General features: G+C 44.1%; 2 protein-coding genes and 1 long non-coding RNA gene across 5 annotated transcripts in view; 1 reads left to right on the top strand and 2 right to left on the bottom strand.

The window, feature by feature from the left end:
• LOC147161306 (uncharacterized) overlaps positions 1-14154 on the bottom strand; it is a 54657-nt gene extending 40503 nt beyond the window's left edge. The window contains exon 1 of the long non-coding RNA XR_015097389.1: positions 13288-14154. This is a non-coding gene — a long non-coding RNA (uncharacterized LOC147161306). The remainder of the gene's footprint in view (positions 1-13287) is intronic.
• pitx1 (paired-like homeodomain 1) lies at positions 789-10949 on the top strand. Its single transcript, XM_086099133.1, has 5 exons — positions 789-888; positions 1490-1549; positions 5827-6072; positions 7356-7561; positions 9834-10949. The coding sequence occupies exons 2-5, from the start codon at positions 1501-1503 to the stop codon at positions 10389-10391; spliced, it is 1059 nt and encodes a 352-aa protein (XP_085955259.1). The 5' UTR covers positions 789-888; positions 1490-1500; the 3' UTR covers positions 10392-10949.
• A 556-nt stretch (positions 14155-14710) lies between the features above and the next one.
• LOC147161305 (pterin-4-alpha-carbinolamine dehydratase 2) lies at positions 14711-22825 on the bottom strand. Of its 3 annotated transcripts, XM_086099105.1 has the most exons (5): positions 21991-22824; positions 21013-21144; positions 15545-15625; positions 15018-15109; positions 14711-14834 (listed from the first exon to the last, which is right to left on the bottom strand). In XM_086099105.1, the coding sequence occupies exons 1-5, from the start codon at positions 22099-22101 to the stop codon at positions 14828-14830; spliced, it is 423 nt and encodes a 140-aa protein (XP_085955231.1). In that variant the 5' UTR covers positions 22102-22824; the 3' UTR covers positions 14711-14827. The 3 variants fall into 3 exon arrangements, with proteins under 3 accessions (XP_085955231.1, XP_085955232.1, XP_085955230.1); XM_086099106.1 differs by having other exon boundaries at positions 14711-15109; positions 21991-22822; XM_086099104.1 differs by lacking the exons at positions 14711-14834; positions 15018-15109 and having other exon boundaries at positions 15150-15625; positions 21991-22825.
• Positions 22826-22990: the final 165 nt, after the last annotated feature.

Genomic DNA, 22990 nt, shown 5'->3' with positions numbered 1-22990 from the left:
ACATTTCGGTTGCGTCCATTTCAAAGATGTTTTTGTTTGTTTATTGAGGTACAATATTTGAGTCTGCTAAATAATACAAACGCGACCTGCAGCTTCAGACAAAACAAGAGAAAAAAATGATCAAAATTAGAGTCAATAATTGAATGTTTTTATTCACTTTTGACATTTTGTTGGTATCTGATGTAAACATTGACGTGTTTTCATTCAATGACTTCTTTTTTTTTTTTTAATAGACATTTTCACATCCACAAATGATTTCATATATAATTACTTGTAATAAACAGACAGCGCAATTCCCCAATTATGCAAAAACGATTTTAGACAATCTGGTCATTTTTAATCCATTTTCTTTGAATAACACAGACATTATTAATTAGCAGCAAAACGAATTATTGCGATTATAATTACTCAGTAAGAAAAAGCCGCCAAATTAAAGATGGTAGCGATTAAACGTTGTTTATTTGAATTCATTTAAAGCTGGAAAAAGTGCTAAAGTAAATCCTAACTTTCCATGTGAGATCATTTTCAAATTCTTAATTCAGCAGGTGGAAATATTGGCAAATGTGCTTTTTTCCACTTTTTTCTACTTTTTTCCACATTTTTCCACTTTTTTCCATTGAATGGATGAAATGTTTCTGAGATGAGGAACGTGGAGGTGATGGCGCGAGGGGGTGGGGTAGTGCGTGTGTTGGGGGGGGTTATGACGTCACTGCACGACGAGGGCGCGCTGCTCCAAAAAAAGCCACGAGCCGCTGCAGACGCTCCAAAGCAAACAAGTCGATGTACGTGAACGCACCACCTTCTGGATTTTACGCACATGGGGGAAGGCTGAGATCTTTTTTTAAATCTTTTTCCCCCGCTAACCTTTCTGCTGGGAGAACACAACCGGTAAGGACAAAAGATATTAACACGTGCTACATTGCCTCCATTATAAACTGGAGAAATACTTTTTTTTCCTAATGTGTATTTTAGTCCGTTTAAATTCTCTGAAGAATGATGCAGCAGTGGAGCATCTTCTTAAACTTCAGAGATCTTTGGCTGTGGCTGAAATTGTGTGTGTGTGTGTGTGTGTGTGTGTGTGTGGGTGGGTGTGTGTGTGTGCGCGCAAAACTCCCTTGGAATTTCTGGCAATTTTTGTACGTCATTTTAATAAAAAAAATAATTAATAAAATTAAAATTATATATATATATATATATATATATATATATATATATATATATATATATATATATATATATATATATATATATATATATATATATATATATATATATATATATATATATATATAATATCAGCACCCACCAATATTATCCGTGTAACATTTCGGGACAATTTGTGCATCGTTACACACAACTTAAACAGGCTTCTTTCTTTCTTTTTTGCCCCCCCCCCCCCATCCCATAGAATTGATTAAACAGTTGAAATGTTGTCTTCTTATTCATTGCTTCCAACGTGTCTTTCTGCTTTTGTTTGCTTGTTTTCCAGCCTGACGCTGGATGATGGAACTGAATGCGTCCAAGAATGTCATCTCATGCGCGCGTGCAGGTAACTGCCGAGCGCGTCGCTTGACAAATGACAATTCGATGCAGTCGCATGTCGAGTCAGCAGCTTTCCACAATGAATCCATTGAAGACGCTGACGCGCGCGAAAATGTGACACGACGACCAGCCCAAAGTTTTCTTTTCACTTCATTCTCGCCGATCTTTTGCGCTCATTCAAAACGCATTTGTCACTCTTGCGATGACACTTTTGCTAATGCGTGGCTCGGTTTGCGTTTCACTGCAGAATGGATTTCTGTACATTTTCAAATGCGTATTTAGCAAAGAAAATCTAACTTTGAATTGCAAAAGCCTCGGGGAGTTTTATTCAATATATGAATCGGGTGCAACTAAAGTTTGAGAGTTTGCGTTCTCTCTAAAAACAATTGGGTCCAAAATGAACCGAGACCCTTGAGTTGTTTTGCACAAAACTGCGCCATTGCGCGGGTTTGTAAAAATCAACCCCAAAATAATCGGTCCATTTGTTTGTTTAAAAAAAAAAAAAAAAGAAGAAATAAATGAATCAATTAGAGAAATAAATTGTGTCATATAGCGGATCGGTCCATTATTGTTTTCCCCAAAATGGGTTATGTTTTAATCAAATGTTTTACACGGTTAAATACAAGAAACCAAATATAATATTCTTTCAAATTTATAAGAACACCCCCAAAAAGTACACAGCAACCGGAACTGCATGCAATACAAAATACAATCAGCATTTTGTGGCATCTTTACATGATTTTCCTCTCAGTTTGGCGCTCATGGAGTTTTTCGGTCAGGTTGTCGGTTAAGGTTTCAATAAGAAACCAAACCAAAAAAACGCTTATCGCCAAGGTGATAATCAGGTGTGTCCTTCTCCTGTTACGCGCCAAGCGAGCTCCACTTTCAGCCGAGTGCTTCTCGCTCTTGTTTTGTCTCTTTTTTTCCACTTCTGGGCCTGCAGACAAAATGTACGCAGCGGCGACCTTTAACCCGCCGGTGGCGGATGGAAAGGCTTTTTCGAGGCATCCGTCACGCGCGAAGTGCGACGCGGGAGCGCGAAGGCGGTTGACCGTTTGTTGACTTTAGCGTCCATCGATCAGCCTGCATCAACACATCGTGGCAACCCTGCACGATTCCCGCCCGCCGGGACGAGCAGGAGGAGGCTCTAATGAGGCGATTCATTCAAGTGCAAGTGCTCCTCAAAGACGTCATCTGTGGCCTTCGGATGAAAAAGCAACGCACTTCAATTGAATCGGATATTTGAGCTTTACGGCGGATTGCGTAATTGCGCTTTACGCATCGCGAAGCATTCCAAAGGAATATTTCAGCTGCGGCCTCTATTTTCACATCATGAAAATATTTATGAAAAAGGAACCACCGCCCTCATATGACGTCAAATTCACGCATTTGGATCAAATCCAAAAGTGCCATCATCCAGACACGACAAAAATATCATCAAACTAATCGACTGCTAATCTCGAGAGTTCAAGTCCTTAATGAGAAATGTAAGACGTCATCAGACATATATATTGGGTTGGCGTGGGGGGGTCAGAGTGATTGCTGACAGCTCGTCTTGCATTGAAAGGCCTTCGGGGGACTTTTCCGGTCCGACTGCTTGGATCGCATGTCAAAAAAAAAAGAGTCTTACAAGAGTCGTCGTGGCGCCGACGACAATCCCACACTGGGATTCCCAGTCGCTGCACGACGACCTGCCGCGCGCGCGCGCACACACGCACGCGCTAAATGGTCTGGACGAGTGAACTGTCACTATTCGGAAAGTGGTGCATGCAGGCTGTTGTGCACGACCAACATGAACGAGCATCGTGACAAAAGGCCGCAATTTGCCATCAATTAAGTTCAAGTTCTACTTGAAAATGTCAACTCGAACGCCATCAAAAAAAACTGCACGACTCGGAATTCGACGGGTAAAATATATAAACCTTCCTGCATTTACTATTGCTAATCAACAGGACACTCAAACGCCACTTGACGCCATGGCGGAGATGGCGGTGGTGCGTTCAGTGACCGTGTTAGACGAATCTATAGACGTTTATTTGATCAACACCAGGTCAAATGGGAAGCCACGTTGCATTCACAGACCGTTCAATCAAATTGCGGTTTTTATTCCATTATTATTATGATTTTTTAAAGGCACGGCGAGTTCAATGTCATAAAAAAAAGTAGCAGAAGGTGCCTTCAATGACCTACTTCCACTGTCACATGTCAATACATCAGTTGAAATTCAACACTGGGAGTCAGGTGTAAATGATGCGTTCGCTGACCGTCCAACGAAATCAGATTTATCCCAGCTCAAAGCAGCAGGTGACAATGAGTTCAAAGTCATAAAATGACTTCTTCTTTTTTTAATGAAAGACACCATCTGACGCGACGCGTTCATGTTCGGCCGATAAAAACGGTCCAAATAGTAGTGAAAGGCATTAAGAGACGATGACTCGGGTCATGTGGTAACGTTGCATTCAGTGACCGTTCAATAAAACAAAATATATCCCAGCTCAAGTCTGGGATTACTTGTACAAACAGCAGGTCACGATGAGTTCAACGCACTCGTAAAAAGTTGTAAAAACAACATCTAAGGAGGTGCATTCAAGGACCACTCGATAAAATATGGCACTGAGACGTGAAATCTTGACGTCACACGCTAATCAATAAAGAAACAACAACACGTGTTGTCATCAAATACGCGCTATTGGGGTGCCGGTGCATTCAAGGACAGTGGGGTAAAATAGGACAAGGATGGAAATGACACGCCGTAACTGATTGGCACAAGTAAATGTTGCGTTCAAGCGTGCTTTGATTACGTGAAGTGTGAGTGAGTGAGTGAGTCGGAAAAGAAACACTTCAGATGCTCATCTTTCCTCAAACGAGATTTGGAAGCGGTAAAAAAAAGAAAAATTAAAAAAGGAAAGAAAGAAAGAAAGAAAGAAAGAAAGAAAGAGGGGATGATTCCCGTAAAATAACAATTACGAGAACAGAAAACAAAAAAACAAATCACGTATACTATAAAACATCCATGAAAAAGGAAGACACACAACACTTTGAATTAACATTTAAATTCCGATCATTAAAGTTGATGCTCGCTACCGAACTAGTGGTGCCGTCACTAAACTCGGACATTTGGCCACTCGGATGAAAACGCAATTTTATCAAAATACAATAGAATGTATCCAAGTAGGGGATGATGGATTTTCCATTCTTTTTTTTTTAACCTTATTGTGTTGTTTTGTTATCACACTCTTTAAAAGAGTTGGGTTCTACAAAACAACGCAAAGTCAGTAGCAGTAGCGGGTCGGTCCAATCTTGAACAAAAGTTGGGTTTAAGAGTGTGGCTTGTTCATTTAACCCGAAAAGTTTGTCTTCTTTTTCACTCAACCGTTTTGAGAGTTGATTTTGTTGAACGTAAGCACGTGACGCATTCAATGACGGCTAATAAAATTGGAAAAAGACGGGCCTTGACCCTGTTGACATTTATTGGAGCTGATTGTTGACTCGTTGGACAAAAAGGTCAACTGGGAAGGCGATAAGAGCTGCGCCCGCGCACGCGCACGCGCCCAGGCTCATCTGATGCGTTCGTGTAGCTTGAATGCGGAAAGCTAACCGGGCAGGCCCGTTTGGATGGCAAATGTTTGCTCAGCTCAGCACATACGCGCTTTTAATATAGCGGCCGTGCACTTTTGTGGGTGCGTGCACTTTTGCTCTCTGCACACATTACAAACATGCCTGCACTAACATAGAAAAAAAAATGCTTGCATCGGAATGACAAAGTTTTTCATGTGGATTCTGCGGGCGAATCCTCTTTCTTTTCTTTTCTTTTCTTTTTTTTTGTCCCGAGACGTTGCGTGGGCGTGTTTTTGTTCCACGCCACTTTAAAAAATAACTTGGGGGGGGAAGTTGCTGATTTGCACGTTGCAAGCGTTTAGGTCTCGTTTGGTGACGTCACGCTGGGGGCAGGCTCAAGCGTGGGCGGGGCTGCGCGAATTGGGTCCCACGCAAGCGGACCTCGACCTTCTTCTCCTTCAATGTGGTCGCGACTCACGACTCGCGACTCGCGACTCGCGTGCTGGAAGGAGCTGGATCCCAATTTGAACCTTTTTGCTTCTTCTTCTTGGTTTTGGGGACTAGAGCGGAGCCGTTTCGTTTTGTTTGTCTCTCCTTTCTTTCCCATGTCGGCGCGCGCGTCCGCTTCGGCGTGGACTTGCCTGCGCGTCGCTTCCTCGGACCCACGCGCAGCGAATGCGTCGCAGGACTGACTTCTCTGCATCCCTCCTTCTAATCTCCTCCAAGGTGTCATGAATTTGGAGAGACTCTCCGAGGCCGCGGCCGTGGCGCGGGCCCACGCCAACCCCAACGCCAACCCCAACCCGAACCCGAGCCCGAACCCGGATCCTCCTCCCCCGCCTGCGCCGGCGTCACGCGACGTGGGCCCCGCGTTCCACTTGCAGCCCAGAAGCGCCAACATCAACAAGGCCGCTCGAGCAGGGACGACTTTAGAACCCTCGAGCAGCGAATCTTCGGACGCCGACTTGGCAGGTACGCGAGCAGTGACGGGTTCGTGGGACCCGATTTGCGTGCGGGAAAGTTGACCAATTGACGGAGGCCGGGATCATTTGGGCAAAATAGAGACGTTGTTATTCCGCATCCGCCATGTTAGCTCAGCCGTGCTATTAAAAATAATGACAAATTTGCTTACAGCACATTTCATTCAACTTTTGTGCAATTTGATGACAAGTTCCGGATTAACGATCAAGTATATCGTCAAGTGTTTTCAACAAAATACATCCATTTGTTTGAATTTGGGGAAAATCGTGCGTACATTTTCAAAACTTCTTAGCAAAGTGTTGCTATTTAAAAATGCCCACACTTTTTGTGGCCATAGTTTGCGAATATTCAAGATGGGCTGCATAAAAGCAAACATATGAAAAGTGCTTGAAAAAGGCATTCAAATGCATTTCATGGCAAAATGCACATTTCAAAAATAAGACGAAGGAGATGAAAAGAGAAAATGTGTTTGCACCGTTTTGGAGGCAGCAAAAAAAGAAGCCATGAATTTGGCGTTTAGGGAACAGTCGTTCGTTTTTTTAGTTTGCATCCAAATCAAAAATAAGAAATGAAATCATGCAAACATGAATGCAGGATTCACTTCTTGAATTTGCACTAATCTTTTTTTTTAACAACTGCCATTTTACTTTTTAGTGTATAGTTTCTCCATAAAGAAACTACATTCAAACAAATGTAGTTATATTTTCCCAAATATATATATAAATATGTATATGTTTATGCTTTCACATTTTCTTGTAATACAAAATAAATAGTTTTGATTTTTGATTTTACATCAGCCTTCAAAATAAACCAAGTTCAAAACTGCAAGCCGACATGCATCCAAATATTCCTTTACTATTAATATCACAATTGTCAAGGCCTTTATTATTGTAAAGAGGAGTTCAGTACAGTCCCTCTAAATTCACCTTTGCACGTGTTGACGACACGAAACTGGACCAATAATTCAATGTTTGATTTTAATTTAAGAGATGCGTTTTCTCCATTAATTAACATTTATTGGCTTACATGCAAAACTCAAAAATAGATTTTTTAAACAAGGAATAAAGTGACTTTTTTTGTAAATCCACCTTAAAACTGTTGTTGTTTTTATTGTAAAGGTTTGCCCGACGACGTTCACATTTGCACTTTTGATTTGTGTGACATAAGAGCAAGAGAAGAAGAAAAAAAGAAGTCGGGCCGCTGGCATTTAGTTTGCTTTTTGTCGCGATTGTCTGACGTCCTTTGCGCCTTTCACGCCGCCGTCCCGGCCGCAGCGGAGAAGGGGCGCGCGACGTCGCTGCGCGGCGAAGACGCCGGCGCCGACGACCCCAAGAAGAAGAAGCAGCGGCGGCAGCGCACGCACTTCACCAGCCAGCAGCTGCAGGAGCTCGAGGCCACCTTCCAGCGGAACCGCTACCCGGACATGAGCACGCGCGAGGAGATCGCCGTCTGGACCAACCTCACCGAGGCCAGAGTCAGGGTGAGCGAGCAAAAACGGAGCCGGGTCCGAGGGTTGCGCGTTCATCAGAAACCCGAAGCGCTTCATTCGAAAAATGTCATTTCAATAAACACGTGTCGGGTCGTGCGCGGAAGTAAGATTCCAAATGACGTCTTGTGCGGAATATTTCTAAATATTACATTGGAAGTGTTTGATGGCAGATTTTTCAAGTGGGAAACAAAAAAACATGGATTCTATTGAACGCTCAAGCTGTTAACTTAAAACAAAAACAACACGATTTTCCCAAACAAGAAATGTGTTGGCGGCGTGCGTGAAATTAAAGTTGCGTATTTTAGGAGTCATATTTGCTCCAAGAGGATTTAACATAAAGCGAAATATTGCAAACTCATTTGTGGGTGCGTAAAGGTTCCAAATGACGTCATTTGAGACCTTTTTGAGAGCAATATTGATCAAAACAAATCACAACCAACTTACAAGTTGAACATGAAGTAATTTGGAGGGAAAAGCATTCAACATAAAACGTGCGTAAAAGTTCAAAAAGACGAATTTTGAAAGGAATATTTAGCCATCATTTAACAATAAGGCACATAACTTAAAGACAAATACACATCAAATATCATGCACTCATTTTGCGGTATTCTTTGCAAGAATAAATCATAATATAGGAAAAGGTGCATTCATTCAAGAGTCATTTGAATGCACTTTGGGGCTAAAATATATGATATGAAAACATTCCTTTCGTTGTTGCGGATGTTTTGCCAACCATATTGATTCTATAACGCCCCAAAGACAATTCATAAGCCGAACTAAAAGTCTTGCTGCATAAAACGAGCGAACGTTTGTCCAATGTGGCCTGCATATGTCTGTCAGCAAACCATAAAAATAGTTTATGGCATTCACAGACAATAAAAAAGAAGGGGGGGGGGGGGGTCGTGCTGAAACAGAAATACAAAAGGCAACTGTGTTACGGTCATTTTATTAGGTACACCTTTGGCCACCAATACGGAATTTATTTTTAAAGATGCATAAATGCCATCATATATTTCACATCTTGCCTCAACAGTTGGGATTTATTTGACATTGTGACATTTTTATGACGTCAGCACAAAGAGACAAGCTTGCTCATTCAAATCATAATTAAAAATGAGCGTTTGGACTTCGCGCAATTCGCTTTTCTCCTTTTGCTTGTTGTCTTGTTTTTTTCTGGAAAGTCCGAACAAGTTTGAATTGGCAGCAGCTGCAGCAGCTTCAATTGTGCTTTTAGTCTTTCTTATTTTGACTCGACAATAACACACATTTTGATCGTGGTCAAAATGTTTTGTTTGTTTTTCCACAAATGACATAAGTCTGCACAAATTGCTTTTCGGTCGAATAAAATGTCACAAAAATACAAAGATAGTTCAAGTGAATAAGAATGTAAAAAGCTTTTCTTAACATGCACCTCATACTGATTTATTTTTTAAGACAGAGGGGGAAGACTAATAAATAATTATGTTTTCGTCAGCACATCACTTTGTGTAATTAACTGCTGATGCGAACATATACTGATGTTTGGTTGCTGATTTATTGGTTGGAGAAGAAGAAGAAAAAAAAAAGGTCCAAAAAGTGGCCATCTGCTTTTCAGTCCCACAACCTCAAACTGGGGAGAAATAAATTCATATATTTCAATGTATTGGCAGGCGCATTTGAATTGTTGCCTGCCCACATATTGACATTTATAGTCGTGCACTCATGCATTAAATATATGTTGTCACGTTTTTATTTAATTTTATTTAGATGAAGTAAATATAAACGTGTACAGTTTTTTCATCTATAGATTTTACCGCCAAAAAATGAGGTAGCCCAGAAACAAGTAAAGAAAAGTTGCGTCACGAACAACAATAATAGAAATAATTCCTCAATATTTTCTGTAAAGCACATTAACATTCTATTGGCAAGGTGTGCCTAATAAAGTGACCAATAAGCCATTTTCAAGGTATGTAGCCCGTAAATAAAATGTCTGTTAAAATAACAACATTTTTAGTTGGCATGTGTACCTAATGAAATGACTCTTTTTTTTAGATGGCATAATTAGACATTTGCATGCATTAATTTTGACGTCAGCACTCGCACGCGCATTCGAAAATGCGACGTTTTTTTGTGCGTCGGTGATGTCAAAATGTGCCTTTTGGGCCTCCGTCGCCCGGCAGCCGGTGTGCCTAATAAAGTGGCGCGCACAAGGAGCCCCTTCGCGAGACGCGAGACGCCGTCATCCGGGCGCCTCCGCCATTTGTGACGCGTTGCTCCGTTCCAGGTTTGGTTCAAGAACCGCCGCGCCAAGTGGCGGAAGCGCGAGCGGAACCAGCAGATGGACCTTTGCAAGAACGCTTACCTGCCGCAGTTCAGCGGCCTGATGCAGCCCTACGACGACATGTACCCGGCGGCGGCGGCCGCCTACACCTACAACAACTGGACCAACAAAAGCCTGCACGGCCCGGCGCCGCTGGCCGCCAAGAACTTCCCCTTCTTCAACTCCATGGGCCCGCTCACGTCGCAGTCCGTGTCCATGTTCTCGTCGTCGCCGGCGGCCATTTCGGGCATGAGCATGCAGGCCGCCATGCCGGCCGCCATGGGCGCGCCCCCGGGCCTCAACAACATCGGCAACCTCAACCCGCCCGGCCTCAACGCCGGCATGCCGTCGGCCGCCTGCCCGTACGGTGCGCCCGCTTCGCCGTACGGCGTCTACCGGGAAACGTGCAACCCGGGTTTGGCCACGCTCAGACTCAAGTCCAAGCAGCACCACCCCACGTTCGGCTACGGGGGCCTGCAGAGTCCCGGGTCGGGACTCAACGCCTGCCAGTACAACAGCTGACCCCGCCCGGCTTGGAGTTGGGTTTGGGCTTGAGGTTGGGCTTGGGTTTGGGTTTGGGCTGTCCCGCGCGCGACCACTCGTCATGTGACCCGTTTGTCTGTTTGCAGTTGAAGACTTGTTACGTGTACATACAACATGTAAATAGATATGAATATTTGTCGTTTGATGTGCTTGTTTGTTCTGTAGAGGAATTGAAACGGGGGGAAAAGCTTCAATTTAAAAAATAATAGACAAGCTTCCGTGTGTGTGCTTTTTTTTTTCATCCAGAAAGCGGAAAAAAATGTTGTACAAGTCGCGAAAATGTTTCAAACAATTGTTGTGTTTTGTTGAAAAACGTTCACTATTTGCATTCGATACGATCGCGTCCATCTTTTTGAAATGTAAAACAGGGTTCGGGTTATTTCCGGTATTTGCGACGAGTTCGTCAAGTCATCTAATCAATGAGTGATTGAAAGCCTATCAGCGCTGGACTGATATCGATTGTGTGCTTTAGCTGATAAGGTGGAAGTCAGGATTAGGCACGCATTATAAATATAATAAAAAGACATTTTATGCTCATTTGAAGGTTTATTATTGAATTAAAAACTCGGATTATGAACGTCACTTCATATTTAGTGACGTCACGTCACACTAAAGAATTGACGGTCGAATTTACAGTAAATAATTTTCCTGCAGCGAATTGTAAAATCTGTCAACTGCTGCTTACAGCAGCAGCATTTCATTGTTTTCTGAATATAAATGTCAGTACTGTATTCGTAGTCACATCTTTTAGAATAGAATAGAATAGAATAATAATAATAAAATAATGAAATACTGTATTTGTCACTAAAAATTACAGTAATATGATGGCATAGATTGTTACAGAAATCCACTCAGATTATGCATTAGTTCGGCAACTTTTTTTTGCCAATGATTTACTGCAAATTGTACACCATTCTTTACAGTGAGCGTATACAAAATGGAACAAAATTATGTATTTTTAGTTCACGGAATGAATTCTGTAATGACTTTTGGAGGTCGACATGTAAGAAAATGCAAAAATCTTTCTCCAGTTTCATTTGAATTGCTTCAGTGAGAAAAATGTTTTTTTTAAAGGGGACTTTTTGTTTTATTGGTGTATTGTTCCCCCACATTTATTTAATTTTATAAACATTTTAATTCCTTTTCAAATGTGTTTCTTATGAAAGACAACATTTAGGCATCACGTGCACTAACACGCACTGTAGCTATAGGAGCAAATTCTGTCTGTTCAAGTTATGTGCAATATTATTGGTATTATTGTTCGTGTGTCAAACGTGAATGTTTGCAAAAAGGCTTCTGTGCGCTTCCCAACAAGTCCCAACAGTGGAAAAGCAGCCGGCTTGCGTCACATTCTTTGCCTGGGCGCGGTGGGGGCACCCACGGGGGGGGGGGGCACCCACGAGGAGGGGGGGGCACCCACGCGGAGGGGGGGGGGCATCGCTTGCCGCACTTTGGGAAAACTAAAGAAGAAGAAAAAACCACCACGACGACGACGACGCTTGCCCACAAAACTCGTACATTTAAGACAAACGCAACTGAAGAAAATCTTCATCTTAAATCAGATCAGCCACAAAACACCAAATCCTTTATTTCCTTTACGCGCGTCTCTCGCACCTGCTCGCGTTTCCACCTTCAATCAATCATTTCCATTCACGCGCAACTCGAAAAGGGACCCGCGATTCAAAAGCGGGTTCCGTGAAGATTCAGAATCGCGATGACGACAGCAACTCGCGACTTGTGTTCTGCCGACGTCACAGTTTGAAAAGCCCAAGTGCACGCGGGCACAGTAGCGGCTGTTTGGGCTGGGTTCGACTCCGAACGTGTCATTTACAGCCTGTAATCAAACGCTCCTATTGCGGGTGATGATGATGATGATGATGATGATGATGATTGTTTGAAGCTACAAGCTAGCAACAGGTTGCCTGCCTGGCAGTGCCGGTGACCTCCGCTGGCCCAGAGCCCAACAGAACACGGGTCCCAATGAGGATTTCCCCCGCCGGCCAAGTGTCAAGAAAGACGCCGTCCTCGAGGGCCCGAGTGCGTCCCGCATGTTTTCCAGGTTTCTCGACTCCAACACACCTGATTCAATGATTATGCAGAAGTTGCCGATGAGCTGAAATATCAACCAGCTGTGTTGAACGTGGGAAACCTGGACAACATGCAGGACTCGCTCGGGCCCTCCAGGACCGGACTTTGACACCCCTGTCCTACGCCAAACTCCATTGAGAAATCTGCCACTTCAGCAGGCCGACTCTTCGATTCCTTCATTCTCCATAATGCTCGTTTTAGTATCAAAAGTACATTTCTACAAAAGTCTTTAGAAGAATGCCTTGCAAAGTTGATGATCTCATTTGTCTCACATCTTATTCCAGCAAACGCCACTGAAAAAGTTGCTGATTTGAAGTCGACCTAAACGTCACCTCGTGTTTGTCGCCTCTTTTTTGCCATCCTTCATTTGTCTCGCATTAATTAAGTCCATTTGATGACAGACATTTACTTTGCATACTTTGAGTGGCCCATTTTACACGTTAGCATCTTTGACAGAGCAAGCTAGCATGTAGACAGCTTTTATTTCCTGTTTTTTTTTTCTAAAATAAAACTGAGCCAAATGGCAATTAAAATGGCCGCCGTCCAACCAACCACAAGAGCAAAATCTTAAGCAAACTGCTCACACGCTCTAACCACATGTTAGCACTGTAGCACATTCGCTAGTCAGTAAAAACAAAACAAAACAGGTGTTAGCATAATATTGCTTGTGACAAGTTATGCTGCAATTCATCCAAATTGTTCAATCGCGTCCATTTTGTGTCCTTGTACAAAATGGCCGCCAATAAAACACGGAGGAGGTGAACTGGCGAAAGATGAGCTGTCTTACCTTTGCTTGTTTCGGCTGACAAAAGGTGCCAGCGGGTTTCTGGAGGCTTCAAATGGCAAAGGGGCGGGGCTTTTCAACTCACGGGGTCACATGACCTCAATGCGCGAAAGCTCAGCGTGGGGAGTCACACAATCCAATCAATAAAATAAAGATCAAATGGAAAAGAGCAAACAAAAGAATTTAAGTTCAAACGAAATTTAAATAAACTCATAGATTCAACAATCCCATTTTGGTGCCTTTGCGTTACAACCGGGCATTATAGCGCCACCTGTTGCTTTGCACTTGACAGCTTGCAAAATGCTGCCGCGGCTTTGTGGGACTGAAGAACGATTCGGAAATATTGCCAAGTGGAATCCAGACGCAATCGTTGCAAGAGTCCAACGCGGCTGCAATCGGACCGTGTGCGGGCGTGCGTGCGGGCGTGCGTGCGCGCGCGCGGCCGAGGAAAGAAGTTGACGTGCACACAGCGTGTCCACAATGAGTGAACGCTGGTCCGCCACAAAGATTCTGCGCTCGGTACAGAAAGACGACAAGAATACACGTCAAGAAATCACACGTTAATACACGAATGACGTCACATGCAATTCCATTTGAATTCATGGGTTGGAAATTAAAACACATCATCGAGTGAAAAACATGTTTTCAATTAAATAAGTATGACATCATACGTTTTGCGATGATATTCAGGACTATTTAGCCTTTTAAGAAATATGACTTTTCAGTCATATTGCCCTCCCCAACCCAAAAAAAAAAAAAAGTCAGTCAAGCAAGCCGGTTTTCAGACTTTACTCCAAGTGAGACCTCTTGTCAGACGAGCTCTCTTTGGAGCCGAGAATTGCTGATGTGGCTTCTTCTTCTTTTCTTGGGCTTGTCTTCTTGTGGTGCCGACTCAATCAGGGTTGGGACACAATCAAATGTAAATCAAATCACCCCCCCCCCCCCCCACACACACAAAACCCGAAAACGAACCCAGAGAACTGCAGGCTCACAATAAAGCTATGCGGTCGCCCGCATACAGAAGCTTGAATGGGCCAAAAATCATGAAGGACGCGTTTTCACTTGCATCAAGATAAGCAACAAAAAAACGTCCATTATGATTGAGTCAAATCAAAGGCGTGAGCTCACGAAAGTGAAGACTATGCGGTCGCCCAAAGTCACCTTCACCCCAAATGACTTTCTTCAGGTTTCTGACTCCCAAAATAGAGAAATAAATTCATAATAGAAAAAAAAGCAGAAATCCAATTTCATTATTATTATTAATTATATATATATATATATATTTCATGTTGGCTTTAAAAAAATATACAAGGGTAAATGGATAAAGCTATGTGTTGATCTGCAAAGTAATTTTAGTGCACGTTTTCCCAGAATGCCCTTAAGGTTTCTAATTGACAAAAAAAAGACAAATAATAAAATAAAATAATTAACGTAAGTTTGTTTCATTATATTTATTCCATTGAAAAATACGAAAAGAAATAAAGCTCTGCAAAATCTTTCCAATGCATTTTTTCCCACCATCGTTTGGAGGTTTGTGATTGGCTTACACGCTGAAAAAAGTGTTTTCGTCAGACACGAATAATAATGACATCGCATTTATTTGCACAAGCATAATGAGGAATGCTAACGCTGCTAACGGGAAACGAATGTCAATGGCGGCCAACACAAACTGGACACAAACACAGCAAACGTCGCACAGCGACAATTTATGCATGCAAAATATTTGAACTTACATGTTCAGAGCGACCTTATCAATAAACGTGGCCATCTTGATGTCTCGCTTGGACAGCCCGCCGCAGTCGTGCGTCGTCAACGTGATGTGCACCTGACACGCACGCACACACAAGCACACGCACGCGCAGGGACACTTTTCATTGGACAGCAACAGCATTTCCATCCATTTCATTTATTATTTTTGTCATGTGAACTTTGATGCCCAACATTCTTGCTCGTTTTCCGGATTTGCGATTCTGGTTCGTGCAAACTTTTCTTCCAGTTTGCGATCGTCTAAGAATGAATTCTTTTGAACAGCAACGTTTGATGCCACTTGTTTCCAAGTATCCACTTTTCCAGCCACACCGAAACCTGAAGTACTTTTGATGTCTAAAACCTCATTGGACACTTTTTTGAAAGACACAATTGATGATTCGCCAACGTGTCAAACTGCCGCAGTTTTGCACCGACGACTGCTGAGCAGGACTCCGATTGTGATGTTGCGATTATTTGTGCCTTTAGCAAAGTGTTGCTGCCTTGCTGTCACCTTGTTGTAAGTGTTGAACCACTCGGGGTGATGGTTCATCTTCTCGGCCTGCAGCGCCACACGTGACATGAAGCCGAACGCCTGAAAACAAAAGCCCTCAAATATTCAGCAAGCTCCACTTTTTGCAATTTCACATCGTCTTTTAAATCCTCTTTTTTTTTTCCATTTGTTTGTGATTTTGCCTTCTTGTGGGGCGTTAAATTCAAAGTGATTTAATTTTGGACAGCATATATTTGCTTATTTTGTTTGGTGAACCTTGAAATGTAAAATTCTAAAAATACGAATTCAATTTCATGCATCAGTGGAAGAAACCGCATTGAGAAATGTTTGCAACAAAATTAAAAACTAAAATATGTACAAATGAGTAAAAATGAAGTGCAAAGTCCCCCAAAAAGGTTCAAACATTTGAAAGAAGTTAACATAAAAAAAATGTCTGTTGCTTTTTCTCTCTCTCGCACAACTGGCGACACGCGCACACGCAGGAAATGGCGGCCATGAGCGCCCGCGCTCGCGCTCGCGCGCGCGCACACACGCTTCCTATTTGGCGCTTGGCATGTGGCGCTCGCGCTCCCAATCAGGACGCAAGCGGCCATTACGCTTCTTGTAATTACCTCCAAAGTCTCGAGCCAAATCCCTCGTCATTGGCCCGCGCGGCGAGGAAAGGCCGGCCGGGCCCATTTCGGAGCAATTTCCCACTGCAATCTCAATTAAGCCCCTAAACACTTCCTCCCGCCTAATTAGATCAACTGAAAGGCCATTGTTGACACGACAGCCTCGTGCCCACCTGACATGAGCAAACGGCATTACTGGCACAGGAAATTGAGTTAGGCGGCTTCATTTGGTTCCAGTTGGAGTCCAAAGTCCCGAGTGCCCGAGCGGTCCAGTCCCAGGGCGTAAGGCGACCCCAGCGTCCAATTGCTTATCAAGCCCCGCCCATCAATTCAAGTAATTGCCATATTCCTGCAACTTGACCCGGCTGCCACCAATTTGCCGTCCGAGGGGGTCTGCTTTGTGTCGGCGCCGTGTCAGCTGTTGTCCTCGCTCAACTCGGACCGAGGGCTTCGTTTCCTGCCGTGCGCGGGGAAAGGAAAAAGAAAACAAAACAAGAAAGGAAAAAACTAAACAAGCCTGATGGCTTTTGGAGCGTTGTTTGCTTCTTGTCCTCGTCCTTGGCGGAAATGCTAATGTTGTTAGCATTAGCAAACCTTTACCCTAGCAACACGGGGACTTGGACCGCTATTACGATAAACATTTTAAAATTTAACTAATTATCCTCACTAGGATAGTTTTAAACTTGGACCATTATTACAATAAAAAATACTTTTATAGCACATTTGGATCTTAATGGCTTCAGTTGGGAACATTGCTTGATTATGTAAAAGCATTTGCGGATAAGGTCCTTGTTGCGCTTCTGATCAATGGAGTTCAACGCTAGCTGCTAGCTAGCTAGCAGCTAGCTAGCTAGCAGCTAGCTAGCTTGTCAACACAAAACGATTCCACGTTTTGCCTCTTTTTGGCTTTAGCGAAACTGCTAACGCACTTAGCACTAACATTTGGAACAATGTTAGCTCATTGTAGTCATGATTGATTATGATGATTAAAAAAAACACATTTTGTCCTTTAACAGGTGTAAGCCAACATTGAGGTACAGGTGAGCACGCAGCTCAGGTTGAGAGGACGGTGGAATGTGAAAGGAAAGAAGAAGACCAAGCGGACGTAACATGAACCCTGACGAGAAGAAGACAATCTGGGAGACAAAAATGAAGTTTGGGTGTGAGCGCTAAAGTGGGCGGGGTCCGCTAATCCCAAAGTACAAATGATTGGGAATCGAATGTCCAGACAGGTCGCCAGACGTCGGCCTTCTCCCTCGGGGGCAGTCAGGGACGGACGGGGGTGGTGGGACACGATGGCGGCCAAGTGCTGCTGATGGGTGGGGGGCGGGTGGGGGGCAGCCCACTAGCACCCCCCCCCCCCCCACGTGTCAACAGGGGTCAAGGACTCCACCAGTCCATGCTTTGTCTAGCCGGCAATTTGGGCTTTTCCTGCGACGGCCAATCGCGGCTGACTTTGGGCGGAACGCGGACCACACCCGGAAGTGCTCGCGAGCCAATCGCAAGACAGATGTTTTGTTTTTTTCACTACAATCCTATTTGTTAGAGAATGATCAGTCGCAGCAATATTTTGAGAAGGTGTTCAAATAACTCTGAACTTTGCAACCTTTTTTCTTGTAAGATGACGAACAGGGGTTCGAATTGTGTCGGATCTGGCGATTCCCTCCGAATCACGATTCAGAGGTCACGATTCGATTCATCCCGATACAAATACATAAATTGATTGTTGCGATTTTTTTAACTCAAATTTACAAAGTACTCATCAGGAAACGTGTTCATGTACACATTAAGATTTGTATGAAAATGTATTTATTTATCTGAAACGTCAGACTTAAAATTGGATTCGGCCGCATATCGAATCCGTTCGAGAATTGCGCGCTGTCGTATCGCGATACGAAGCCCAATCCATTTTTTCTTCTGACAAATTAGTCTTCGCTCTTGGAACAAATACTCGTAAAATAAGCGTTACATTGAAATTTCCTGTCGCAATTTACGCCTCAGGAACAAAACGGAGAATCAACTTTTGAGATGGTGCCAAAATGTTATAAATTAACCTGCCAAAAATTGCTCCTCAAAAAAGAAAAGAAAACGAAAAAGCCACACGAGGAGAGAGACGGCGAGCTTGTGGGAACGGACGACGTCATTTCAGCCAATCACGAACCTGAAGAAGCTCGTCACAAAGAAGGTGCCCAAAACAGCGGCCGCCTCCTCCCTTGGCGGCGGCGCTGTCACAATCACATGATTTGACATGACGCTGCGCAGGCCCCCGCCTCCAATAATCAGAACCACACCAGTCAGCCCCGCCTCCCCGTCGGCCATTTTGCAGCTATTACGGCGTGATTGTCACACAAACCGGGATGAGACGCTCCGACCGCGGCCGCCGCCTGGATGGAACACATGTCTGTTATTTACAGATCGGCTTTCCGCCGCCGCGCCGTCCAAAAGGGGGCTTAAGACGAGCGCCCGCTCCGCCTTGCCAGGACTAAGTGCATGCAGATTGCGCCTCGCCTCGCCGGGCCGTGCGCACGCACACACACCAGCATTCTTGTCAGGACGCCTATGACGCACCCGACGGTTAGCGCGTGGCCACGCCCCCCTTGGACGGACTTGAACGGCGGCGGCCAATGAGGCGGATGACGGAGACCGCGCCTCTTACGTCTCATTTGTCCTTCCAGAAGCTTCCAGCTGGCGATACCTCAGCCAAGGACCAACTGTTGACAAAAGTCCCGAGTCTTCATCCGCTGATTGGCGCGCAAGCTACTTCCTGGTTGACGGAGGACGATGGACGGCGTTCGACGTCGTCTCGTTAGCCCTAAACGGCTGCTTTGAGCCAACATGGATGCCTTGCTGCTCCATTCTGGCCACGGGTCCTTGAGACTTTTTTGTGCATCCTCTTATGCTAAACATGTCCGCCCAGTTTGGTGGCAGGGGATGAATTTTTACAAAGCACTTCAAATAATTGGACCCAAAATGGCTGCTGCAAACCCAAATGGCAGACTTGCTCTCCATTTTCGTGCGTCTTCTCCTAATAGACGCGTTCCGACAACTGATGATTTTTCAAACTTTCCTGAAAGAATAATAATGAAAGTGATTCCAAGAAAAAGAGGCTTGCTTGTTAAGGAACATCAAACCGCCAGCATTTCTTCTGGCTTTCAGATTTTAAAAAACAAAAACAAAACAAAAGCAAGGCATCTTCTTCCATACATACACGCAGTAGCGTTTGCGTGTCCGCTCCAAACAGAACCGTCGCGGCCAAATGCGAAGCAGATGTTGGCATCCGTAAACAACATCAGCGCATAAACACACATTTGAAAAAGTCACATGAAAAAAGAGGCCAGCATCTTTCCAAAGGGAGCGGACGCCGCCTCTCGGATCCTGGCGAGCCTGATGAGGAAAAGTGGGCTAGTGGCGGGAGCGATCGCCCGACCGACCGACGGGCGACCGACGGACGACCGACCGACGGACCGACGGACACTTTCCACTCGCTCTCATCAAAGGAAAATCAAGTGGGCCGACAAGCGCAAGTCCAGCTGGAAACGCTTCACTTTGATGAGGGGAGTGCAGTTCTAACGCCACCTACAGGCCACCAGAGGAAGTACCTCAGAAAAACAAAATCCTTTCTGAGGTCATCCCAAATAGAATCTGGCTCCAGTTTTTATAGAAATGTGCTACTTTTATTGTTTGCTTTTATACACGGAAATGTAACATTTCTTAATATTTCTTAAGAAAATGTATTATTTTATTTTGTACAAAATAATCCAAAAAAAAGAAAAGAAGTCCTCTTTACAGTTGTAAGACTCGTCGCATCCTTCTGCGGTTCTGTTTTTAATGGGATGGGCGGAAGTTGTCTGAAAGGTTCTAAACTCCTGTTTCCATGCGAATAATGTGCCCGCGGGACGAATGATGAAGCCATGTTGTGCTTCTGTGCGTCGGGTCCAAATTGGAATTGTCATTTTCATCACAACTTCTTTTGTTTTGCGGCCAAAGCGAGGCCGCCGCATGTCTGATGAAAAATGACTTTCACGATGAGTTCTGCCAACGTTTGTCCAGACTGGGACAACAGCAGACTTTTTTTTCTTTTCTTTTTTTTTTTTAATAAACGCTGGCCAGATGAAACTTTTTAACCAATTAGATTTGTTTGCGCAAGGAAGGGCCACCTGGCTCGCGTCAGCCTAACGCAAGGTGACACGCGGTGGTAAGGGGAGCGGAGGAGGCGGTCCGCGGGGGGAGGCCGCCCCCCCCCCACTTCAAAAGCGGGGAAGTGTAAAAAGGGCCAAAACAGAACGCTTCCCAACGGCTAAAACAAGCGGCGGGATTAGAGGAAGTCCGCTAAGTGGCCTTGAGCGCTCCCAACTCATTGTAGACAACAACAACTTGGGTGGTTTTTTGTTTGTTTGTTTTGACAATAGCGCTAGTTTCTCTTGTGTCTTTAAATGTCGCGAGGGCAAATCGTCAGAATAGCAATCGTTCCATACGTTGAGCGAGAATGACAATTTTAATTTGGATGGTCGTGTTAAGCATACGGTGCTTGTGATCATTTTGCTAAAAGATCAATAAAGTTGACAAATATAAACGTTAAATGAGCTGCCGTAAAAGCACTCACCTTATGAATCTTTTAAGAATGCTCCACAGGTTATCAATAGGGTTTAAGTCTGGGGATGACAGTGGCCACGCGGAATTTTCCATCACTTCACACAAGAGCTGGGAAATACGGCCTTCAAATAAAACCTCGTTTATGATAAAGAAAAAAAATCTCTCTAAAAAATAAAATCCCTTTTCACTTTGTTGTACCTTTACGGTCTCAAAACAGGAGCAAAAAAAAGGATCCATTTGCCATTGTAGATTTTGTGACCTCACCTGGTTGAAGGTTTTAAAGTGAAGCTCCTTGAAGATGGCGTCTCGGTCCTCCACCTCCAACCAACCCGTGGCCCTCAGCTCCATCACATGCTGGTCCCGGTCGGCCGGCGTCAGCCAATGAGAGTCAGACGACTGCACGATAACGCATTTGACAAGAAGTCAAACAAACGCTCACATCCTTGGGAAGATATGTTGTGGCTGCGACGCCCAATGGATCCACTAGGCGGCAGTCGTGAAAACACCATGAATGACATGCTGATTGTACAGGCCACGACACCAAAATGACGAAGACACTTTGGATCGTTTGTTTTTATTTGACAAAGATTTTGGACTGATATAAGAACTTGGGTGTATGAATGACGTTATTTTCTTTATGGATGATTTGATCTTTTCTGTTTGGGATTTAATTCATATTATTTTGTTAATGGGCAAATATCATATTCATGGTGCTAAGTGGAAAAACTGTAAACCCTCCTTTCAAGGATTTGTGGCTGATATTAAGTTGTTTTTTGTATGCTTGAAGAAGTGGCAAATATGCAAGGAAAATAAGTGCCAATATGAAGCAGTATTTATTGTTTGGATTTTTGGACGTAACGCTCCTCTTTTATTTTAAGTGACAAAATGTGCAAGAATCCCCAGATTTGTTTATTCTGCCATGTTCAGGCGTTATATCCTCTACAAGTGTATGTTAATAAAGTGAAGGAGGAAAAAAAGCGAGCTAATTAAAAAAAAAAGGGAGCCACGGACTTCCGACTTTCACACGTCAGCGTCATTTCCGGCCCCCGATGGCCGCGTTCCAACACCACCCCCCCCCCCCCCCCCCTTTATTACATTACATCACGACCGCATACGATTTCGTCGTTTCGACGCCTTTTTACCTCCGGGGTCAGTCGGAAGTAATACGTCACAGCATGGCCACGCGGACGCGCGCTTCCTACCAATTCAAAGCATACGCGCGACATGGCGATGTTTACTCACCATTTTAGTTGAGTACTTCCTGGAGATGCGAGGCAGATCGAGGCCGCTTCGCCTGAGCAGAGCGCGGGGCCAAAGGCTGCCGGCTGCCGGGCTAAATATTAACCAGGACATGCTGCGGATCGAGCTCCGTGGCTTGTCCCGCTCCTCGTCAAGTCCCGCTGAACCCTCCCGAGCAAAATGTCACGCGCACTCATCGACTCGCTCGGCAATCAAGCTGTTCGCGCTACTGCCTGATTCAAATGATCACTTTCGCCACGCCAAGTTAAACGTCACATTCACGACGTTGACATAATCATGCACATGTATGTCGTCAAATGACACAACTCGCTTAAAAGTCAACATTTGGCTTCAGATTTCGTGCCTGACTTTAAAAACGAAATGACTAAATCCAGAGGATTGTTGACCACGATGCAGATAGTCACATTCAAACCCACGCTCTTTTTTTTCCAATTAAGCAACTGAAATTGAATAGAAATTTGGGTAAACGTCACGTGACCAGCATTTTCTCCCTCACGTGATAACAGCTGTTGACGAAGATATTTCATCTTTACAATAGCCTTTGTAATCATTTATGACCGAAACCTCTTGGAATGAGTCGATTCATTCACTTGCGCTATTCACAAACGTAGTCCTTGAAGCCTCTGGCCAAGTTTCCAGGGTGGATCCCGTTCGAATTTCCCGTATGAATTTGCCTGCGAATGTGACGTCATGTGCACATTGTGCAGTTAAAAAATAAGAACAGTGAGCAGTGCCAATTTTTGTCAACAGGTGGCAGTAGTGATTCAAAACGGACAGAGCCGTGTATATTGTGCGTTTGTGCAGGGTAACAAGATGGCGTCCGTATGTCATGTGACCACCAATCACAGTGTGACCAACTGGTCACAGGACACGCGGACGCCATCTTGTTACCCGGCTGAAACAGTTGTTTTTTGCATTTCGTAGTTTTAAGAAATTGGTACGAGTGTGCAAGGAGACGCTTGAATCCGTTTTTTGGGTCACT

This window comes from Leptonotus elevatus, chromosome 16, assembly GCF_054856555.1.
Source record: "Leptonotus elevatus isolate MCC_2025b chromosome 16, RoL_Lele_1.0, whole genome shotgun sequence".
NCBI classification, from domain to species: Eukaryota; Metazoa; Chordata; class Actinopteri; order Syngnathiformes; family Syngnathidae; genus Leptonotus; species Leptonotus elevatus.
The sequence above is the reverse complement of the archived record's forward strand: the minus strand, read 5'-3'. Positions and strand labels throughout refer to the sequence as shown.